The 9302-nt window shown below is 40.1% G+C and overlaps 1 protein-coding gene across 1 annotated transcript in view; it reads right to left on the minus strand.

Moving 5' to 3' along the window:
- Positions 1-9302, minus strand: part of tmem145 (transmembrane protein 145) — a 35964-nt gene that overhangs the window by 11032 nt on the left and 15630 nt on the right. Inside the window, exons 4-7 of the mRNA XM_020590170.1 lie at positions 8631-8717; positions 7833-7934; positions 857-941; positions 317-388 (exon numbers count right to left, since the gene is read on the minus strand). Coding sequence (XP_020445826.1) covers positions 317-388; positions 857-941; positions 7833-7934; positions 8631-8717 — 346 coding nt within the window. The remainder of the gene's footprint in view (positions 1-316; positions 389-856; positions 942-7832; positions 7935-8630; positions 8718-9302) is intronic.

Genomic DNA, 9302 nt, shown 5'->3' on the forward strand with positions numbered 1-9302 from the left:
TGCTACCGCTACCTCCTCCACTCAGCTGCTCAGCTTTACACAAAAACCAAACCCTGCTATCGCCTTCATCTCACTCCTTCCGTGCTCTGTTCTGACAAACTCATGGCACCAAGAGAAAATATGTACATACTCCACCCTTCACTTATCTGAGGAAACATGAGAACTTACTCCTATCTCATTAAGAAAACATGGTGATTTTATAATAGATCTAAAGAAAAACCAGTTTATTGTGAGCACTGAAAGTCAGATTCAGCTGGCTTGCTCACAGAACAAGTGGAGAAGGAGAGATACAGTAAGTGAAAAAGACAGTACTTACAGGCAAAGTAGCAAGACAGGAGGAACACCATGGAGAAGATAACCAGGAATGTGATGTCTGTCTCCAAGATTCCTACAAATAAGGAGGTGGAGGAAGAAAAAAAAGATTATTATTAATGGGGAAAAAGAGGAAAAGTGGGAATATGAAAAACAAAAGTACAACAGAGGAGTCAATGAGGTTCAGAGAATACCGAGATGAAGATGGGAGGGGGCACTTGAGGTATGAATAAAGGAGAAAACGAAAGGGATGAAAATTACAGAGACCCATGAACGTGATGAAGACCCAGAATTAGTTGAGAGTTACAATAAGATTGAGAGATTAAACTGGAGATGTAGGAATCATTAATTTAGAGGCTCCTTGGGTCTCTTTCTGTTCGTCCCTTCCTCTCAGTTCATCTATCATCATTTATTCATTCAGCCGTCCCTTCGTTATTGTAATTTGTTCAGATCAGTGTGCTTTATAGGCTGTACTAAGTGGTGCTGGCTTGTGCCATCAGAGATTCCTTCCATAATCTCCCTTTGTCTATCTAATCACGCTTACCGAACTCATCTGCAGAAAAATGCTGTGTCCAGAAAGACTGGCCATTGGTCAGTTTCATCTCGTACTCCAGCTGCAAGCCATCGTCCTGTGAGAGAGGAGCAGAGGGAGACAGGGGGTGTGTGGGGCCGCATGAGATATCTTATCTAAAAGGATAGGTGCAACACAGGAATGAGTAAACAAGAACGCAAAATGTGACCAGCCATTCAATGCCAGTTTTCAATACTCGACAGCAGAGGTGGAAAGTAACATAGTACATTTACTCAAGTACTGTATTTAGGTACAATATTGAGGTGTCTCTACTTTATGTGAGTACTTTCATTTTCTGCTACTTCATACTTCAACGTCACAATATTTCTGAGAAAAATGTCGTCCTTTGTACTCACTACATTTATTTGATCGCTTTAGTTACTACTTTAGTTACTTTTCAAGATGAGATAATAAAACTAACTACAGTATAATCCATAAGACCTCATTCATCTTTGGTGGAAAATTCACAAGCTGCCCAGCAGTATGTCAAGTACTTCGAATTATTAGTATATAAGGTAGTTAACATTAGCTTCACCTTTACCAGCTGCAGCATTAAATGTGATGTGCACAATAATGCGTTGATAATTATAACACAATAATATGAAACACATTAATGCAAACTGTACTTTTACTTTTGGTACTTTAAGTATATTTTGATACTAATACTTTTACTTAAGTAACATTTTTGATGCAAGACTTTTACTTGTAAGAGTGAGTATTTTTACACTGTGGTATTGCTACTTTTACAGTACTTAAGTAAATGATCTGCATACTTCTTCCATGACAGTTAGTGTACTGATGCTCGCTGCCACTTGGATTGACTGCTACTGGAAGTATTGTGGTTCAGCACCCTATTAATAATGTTGATATGATGACTAAGGAAGTAGTCTCATCACTCAGAAAGATCCCATACAATCAATAATGCAGCAATTAAGACCAGAAAATATAAATCCAAAAATCTAAGCTTCCCCATGAAATTAGGAGAAAAGGATGTCTCATATGGCAATAATAATGTATTGCCTTACTTAAACTGCTACGCCCAGAAACCATGATGCATATCTGCACAGTCATGATGAAAAACCTCATGTTGCTCACTTTTCCAGGCTCATTGATTCTGCACTAATGTCCATTCTTCCCAACAGAATCTCATGTGAATGAACAGGGCAAATGCTGCATCTGAATACAGTGGCTAGACGGCTTTTTTTTTTTTTTTTTAACAATGTAGCACACAATGTCGTCATTTAACTTGATGAGATGAATATGTTAACAAGACAAATTTAAATAACAAGGCTCTGATTTCTTCCACCCTTTTCTTTTTACAAGACAAGGAAAATTTCAAATCCTCCTTAGGAAAGGAGCTGCTCAGTGTAATTGTGCCATATAGTCAATCAGTTCCCCAAGTGGCCTGGAAGTGCCTTGGGATCCCCCAGGTATGTGGAGAAAGAAAAAGGAATCTAGGCTGCAGAGCCAGTGTGAAGATGACCCAGATTAAGACCATATCCAACCGCTTGCTCTGATTTTAGAGACTATATTAATTCTTAATTATTGACAGTTGCTCTGATAAACTTATCAATTATGTGCTAGGCTTATTATAATTATGTATTGTTCTAACATAACTGTTCTACATTGCCATGTTATGAAAAAGAGCACAGTCACTTTATTTGTGAACATGCAGGAAAAGAAGAAAATGAACATGTGTGTTAAACCACAATTGCAATGATGTAAATTTTTGACAGTCACACAATTAAGTGTCAAACTGAAGTGAAATTGGGAAGTGAGAAAAATCAAGTGATGGGGAGCAGATAGCAAGAGCAAGGGGACAAAGCTGGGCTGACAGAGCACAGAGAGCTCATTTCACACACAGAAGTTCAAAGCCGATGGAGTTTGAGCTTGTTGCGGTGAAGCAAGGGAAAAGAGGGAGGGAGGGGGAAAAGACTTTGATTTCATTTGGCAGCCCGAGACTCCATCTCACTCCCTCTATCAAAAAGGGCGAGAAGCATGGAGCGTGCACTGCCACAAAATCAATACAGACACAAAGAGCAAGGAGGCCGAGATAAAGAGAGTGATAGATGTAGAGAGGAAGAAAGTTTAAAAAGAAAAGCTGACAGCGCGAACGCCAGAATGACGAGAAAGGCGGAAAGAGAGATGGATCCGTGGAAGAAGTGGCACTTCACAACAGGAATCTTCTTTCTCTGTGGGACAGACAGCGTCACTGGATAATTTTGAGGGGTGCTTGTTAGTTTCAGGTGTAAAAGGCATTTGCTTTTGATACACTGTACTGATAAATCACACACTAAAAGTGTTCTCACGAAAACATCTGTCAGTTTTATACATCTTGTGCTCCCCTGGGCTGCTGCTAACTGCTTTTAACAAGACCTCTGAGAGTCTTTTGAGAGTGTGAATCTCATCTCTGTAGCATCAATTACTTGCAATTTAGGGCGTCTCACCTGAGTAACTCTTAGAAAACTAAGTGTACACTATGTACCACTGAATGAAACATGTGGACACCTGAACATCGCCTGGTTTTCTGTCTTTACACGTGTTAACTACAAGATGCAATGAGTGGATGTGACGGGTTTGGATTTGTTTAGAGGCACATGGTGGTCCGGGGTGCACAGCAGAAGTAAACAAGCAATGCACTGCTGATTAGTGACTGCTTTGTAATTAGGAAAGTAATGCAAATTTTTTCAACGAGTAACATGTACTGATTAATTATTAGCTTTTATGTTACATGTCCACACTGCTCACAGAGATTAGCCACTCGAATGGTGACCGCACTAGGACATTATCTGGGTTATTTTCTCAGACCTGACAAAGCTCCTCGAAAGCCACAGAAGACACTGTACCACTAATTTCACTAACAACGACAAACAAATACATTTTGTCATGTTGAAGAGTTGAAGTGTCTCTTTAATTTTCTCTTATCGGGACTCTTCTGGGAATGCTTTTCACAAGATCTTAGAAACTGGTTGCAGGAATTTTCTCTCTTTCAGCCAGAGAAGTAGGCTGAGCACTGATGCTGGGCAATAAGGCTTGGCATACAGCTGGGACTCAAATTCATCCTGAAAATGTTCAAGGTCATGGCTCTGTGCAGGCCTGTCGAACATTTCAACAAATTCAGACAACAATTTCTTTAAGAAGCTTTCTTTAAGGGCCTTCCCAAGACTGCTGCCACAAGACACCTCAACTCTGAGTGTATCAGCAAACATTGAGTATTGATCTGATAAAAATGACAGCTTTTTCCTAAATTCTGTACAACTCATGGAGTGGAACTCACTGAACCCGAGCCTGTGGGCAGCCATGACTGAATAAAAGTCGAAGCATAGGAAGTAGTCGCTTCAATACCATTGGATGAGACCACGGTTTGGCTGAGGGATCTAGTCAAACCATGAATCACAACCCACAAATCACGAGGCCTGTTCAGTTCATATAAATGTAAATATATCTCCTAAAAGACTCCTAACATGTCAAATACTCATTACTATTCCTTATTTCTTACAATAAAGATGTGCAATGTTTGAAGTGCAAACTGGCTCCTGAACTGGCACAGAGGGATACAATAAGGATCCTTCTCTTGTATGTGACTATGTTGAGAGATAGACTATATTTTTTTGACTGAAAACAGGATAAAATACAGTAAATATGAGTGTGTTTCTCCATTGTTTGTTGTACACAGATATAGAATATCACCTGACTGACATTTTGGCCATTTTAGTGGCCTGCACATATTAGCAGCCAGTCTAATTTCAGCTCTTCCTTGGTTCCCTACTGGGGTAATTTTGCTTCATTAGCAGCAGTTCTGCTCAGCATAATAAAGCAGGAGTTGATTACAGTCATCCAGAGGTTGCCATTTCTCCACTTCTGTTTGAAAGATCACAAGGATAAACGCCTCATAAACTAATGCTCAAACAGCAGTTCCTGGGGTTGATGCAATGAAGCCATGTTAATGAGTTGTTCTTTTTGTGTTTATTTTCAATTAATGGTATTCAATTAGTTCTACCGACAGAGTCCCTTTACTCTAACGCATCAAAACAGTTTTACAAAAGGCAATATCAGTGAAATATGTGGTCTTTGCCTGTGCAAATTTTGTAGCTGCACACAGATGCTCAAATGTAATGTAGAACTTGACTGCACAGCATGTATGATGTATGATGAGGAAAGTTTTAAAAGATGGTGAGATGATTATTATTTATCCAAGGACATGTTTTATATGCAGGGAAAAGAAATTAAGCCTCCTAGTTTTAGTGAAATTTAGTTACTCTAACAATTTGTCTGAAAAACCTCTGGGCTGACTGCTGCTCTGTAATTAGTGATGACCTGAATTGTATTTATAATGTCTTTTTCCCTAAAATAATGATTATTTGCAGCATTCAGGTTTCTTGCTATAATTATTCTAGTTAAATTGCCTCTAAATGTTAAATAACAACCAGGCTCACATTTTATTAGCCTACATCTGGGGATTGAGAATAGACAGCTGCTGGTTTCATTATTATTATTTAGATATAGAATCACACCCACATCAGCACAGGTAAAAACTGAGATGGAATGTATATAAAAGGAGAGCTGGATAAGAGAGAAACAGGGAGAGGAAAATATGTAGCAGCAGACAAAAGTAAAAGTGGCAGGAAAAATGTATGGGATGAACAAGAGGGAGAGAAGAAATGAGACCAGTGAGATGGAGTAAAAACACAATTAGAGACAGGTGGACGGAGAGAAGCCAGAGATGGAGAGGTAAATAGATATGAATTGGCTTGGAGCGCGTCACAGCTTGGTGACACAGAGTCGAAAGAGAGCGTAGCCAAAGATTGTGAGCGACAGAGACAGGAAAGACGGAAAGGTGTGAAACCGAAAGGGAAGCGAGAAAGCAAGTGGTGAGAGACGAGGGGTGAAAATTGGCTGCGGGGCTTGGCGTGCATATGTCTGCAGGAGCGGAGACAAGCTTTTACATGTCCAACCGCATTAGGCAGCGTGTCTATCAGCAGACACTGCCGTGACACTAAGCCACACTCGGCAGGAAGCATCCATTCAAATCATATCCCTCTTCAACTGACAGCATAAAAACAAACCCGCAAAAAAAATTGCAAGGGCGTGAGCGCTCACACAAACAAATACACAGAATCATGACCAGGAGTGTGACACAAGTGTACGACACTGATAGTTATGCAGGCACGCAGTGATACACATATTTGTACTTAATTATCCTTGTACTCACTCACCTTCAAAAACATAAAAGCACTGCACACATAGAAAACCAACAGCACACGTACAAATAACTATTCCTGGCATTCGTCCTTGACTGAAGCCCTCGGTGTAGGAGGATGTATCATCACCGAGCAGAGCTATCATTATACAAGCTCATGATTTCTTTACCGAGTGCCCCAGTCCAGACTCGCATCAACAAACAACACACTGCAGCTACCACTTTGCTCTCTGTCTCCCGGCACACCATTAGCACAGCCAGTCCCATTACAAAACAACACAATGCTTCAAATTCCCTGAAGCTACATAATCAATAGGCAGCCCTTGTAAGACATGTTTAACACATTTTAAGCAAAAAAAATCTCACATTAAGAATCTCTGTGCTTTGGTGGCATGGGAGAGATAAGAGTGTTTCAGTGTCCCGAGGCAATTCAGAGACAGAAGCACAGATACTAGATCGTCTGTAACATACACACTCAGTTGGCACTTTATTAGGTATAGTACACCTGGGGACAACTAATGCAGTCTGACAAAACCACCCTGCAATGAATTCTCAATGCATGATGGTGAAAATGTTCAGTATTTGTTTAAGGTGTTGGAGAGGTGTTCAGTCAACTGTATGATCATTGTAGAAGATGTAGTTTGTGGTCTGTTGAAAAAGTACTGTGTTATACTGACAGGTGTTTCTATTATTTTGTTCGCCTCATTGTCATAGAAATTCTTCTTTTCATATTTGAGAATTTAAGAAAAACTCAACATGAAGACCTGCCTCTGTTTAGTTACATGCCTGCATGAAGAACACAAATGCTGTCCATGTATTCTGACCAGTGTCTGTCAAACACTCGGATTCATACTGAAACAGAACAAAGGACCCACACTGAAAAAGACGCATGCATGCAAGTGTTATTCATGATCCTTATTTTGTCCTTGATTGTTACCCCAGACTGTGTGATTACACGTGATTGTGCCAATCAATAATAATCTCATCACTGTAGCTTCCTGTAATAGTTGCTTCCTAAAACCCAACATTCTTCTGGTTAATATAACAATTGATCTTTCAGGGGGTGGTGATCTTAATCATTCTTCAAAGCAACACCCTTCATATGACTCACGTCTCACCCCATTTATATCAGTGAAGCTAAGCTACAGAAACACTTCTCTGTATAATGCAGTGCAGTTCAACAGCAGCTCAAACTGCACTCTCTGACAGTGAACATATAATTGAATCAACACCTCTCTGAAACAGTCTCAACAAAAATGGAACAGTTCAGGACTGCTGTATTATACTGCACTAGTTTTAATTTGGTGTACCTAATAAACTGCCACATAATGTAATGAGTCAAGGGCAAGAGAGTATGAGTGGCATTTTGGCTATTATTCATTGCCTTATAACAGTACAGTATAAGTTTTCCAAATTGTAATGTTTAATCCATCTCTCTATCATGGGTTTTAAATTTCAAAGTGTTTTTTTTTTAATGTAGCCTGGGGTACAATGGTAACTTTGTTTTCATTACCAAGGAGGCAGTAAGGCTTCAGCTTTGATGATGGGTAATGACAGTGACAGTGATGACATTTGTTTCTGTAGAGCAGCAGAAACCAAACTGTGTCTACACAGGTGTGTTTGTGTATGAGCCCTTTGAGTCTGTGTGATAACAGTGGTGCATCGCCATGGTAACTGCCTGGTAGTACACCTGCCCTTGCAGAAACAAAGAGCCAGTCAAGTCAGGAAGGGTCAGAGGTCAGTGCTTACCCCACACTTGCTCAAGGCGATATACCACCATCTCTCCCTCACTGAGCGGAAACTACGGCCGCCCACGCAGCTCAGAACCTCCTCGTTCCCATCTCCCTCCACCTGATAGAGGAAAAAAAAAAGCAGTGAGGCTGGTGTGCATAGAGGATGTCGTTATATAGAAAGGCAACGTGTTTTACCTCAGAGACACACTAAATTACCACAGCAGAGTGGGATTGCCTGATATATCAAGCTATAAACATATTTCACACCTCAATATAGCCTGAAATGTGGCAACAAGATCCGCTAACCACCACAACAACAGAATCAAGCTGGCAATCACACTTCCTAATGTGATTTTTTAAAAAGCATGTTGTGTGGTTATTGAAAACGAGACAAAAGGAATATTAAAAAAAGTGTTACAAAAGACAAAGGTCTTTTGAAACCTTTCTGGTTGGCTGGGATTCATCATCAACAGTGAAAATGTGTGTATCAGTGAAAACACATTATAGGCCATTAGCTCGCACTCCCTCTCTGTCTCTGTCTGTGTCTCTCCGTTGGTTTTTTTCTCTGTTACACATCTCTGTGCCATTTTTGCATTACAAAAGAATATGCAATAGGAAAGATGAAAATAAGATAAAAAGGACACTTTGTAATACACAACACTGGGAGGTGGGAGGTCAATTTTAGTTACATCTGAACACTGGGTTGCAAAGGATTGCGTATCTTGCCTGGGGAAGGATGGCTGTTTGCTGACAGCAAAGACACTGCTCAGTTCATTCAGTTCATGTATCTGCATGCGTTTGTGTGTGTTCTTACCACACAGCCTGACCAAGTGTAGTGTGTGGTGAGGTTGATGACCTGGTTGTTTTCAGGCCTCAGCACTGCCTCTTTCTGGTAGCAGTTCTGAGGGAACAAAAGAACAATGTTTATATCATTCAAAACTGTCCTAATTGGAATTTCTGTTGTATTCACTCATCCTCAGCCTCTTTTGTTTTTCTACTTCTGTTTCAGTTTTTATATACTAAATATCTTTAAATAAAGCCCAAACCTGTTGCATGCAGCTGTGGGTTATGCTGTATCCATATTAAATAATAACAGACCAGCAGTGAAAGCATAAGAAACAGTTTTTTTCATCCAAAAATCTGAGGCATGTTTAATCAAAATGTAATTGAAATTGTGTCTGCATTGCCCTGGACTATTGAAGCTGCTGGAATTAAAATTGATATTTTTTGCCTGTTCAGTGATGGATTTCTCCCTGCGTGACTGCTGAACATTAGTGCAAAATGGAGAGTCCAGAGTGAAACCCATAGCAAACTGACACCAGAATCTGTCTGAGAGCTGAGAAATTGTGCCGTTTGTAGCACTGCTGGAAATATCTCAACATGTCGTCACATCTGTGTCAGCAAGAAGAAAAATTAACTACCAAAGCGGCATGGGCCAGGAAATGCAGGATATTTAGTTATACTGTATGTCAGCGTGCAGGACCAT

The sequence above is a fragment of the Monopterus albus genome, unplaced genomic scaffold (assembly GCF_001952655.1).
Source record: "Monopterus albus unplaced genomic scaffold, M_albus_1.0 scaffold11.1, whole genome shotgun sequence".
Taxonomy (NCBI): domain Eukaryota; kingdom Metazoa; phylum Chordata; class Actinopteri; order Synbranchiformes; family Synbranchidae; genus Monopterus; species Monopterus albus.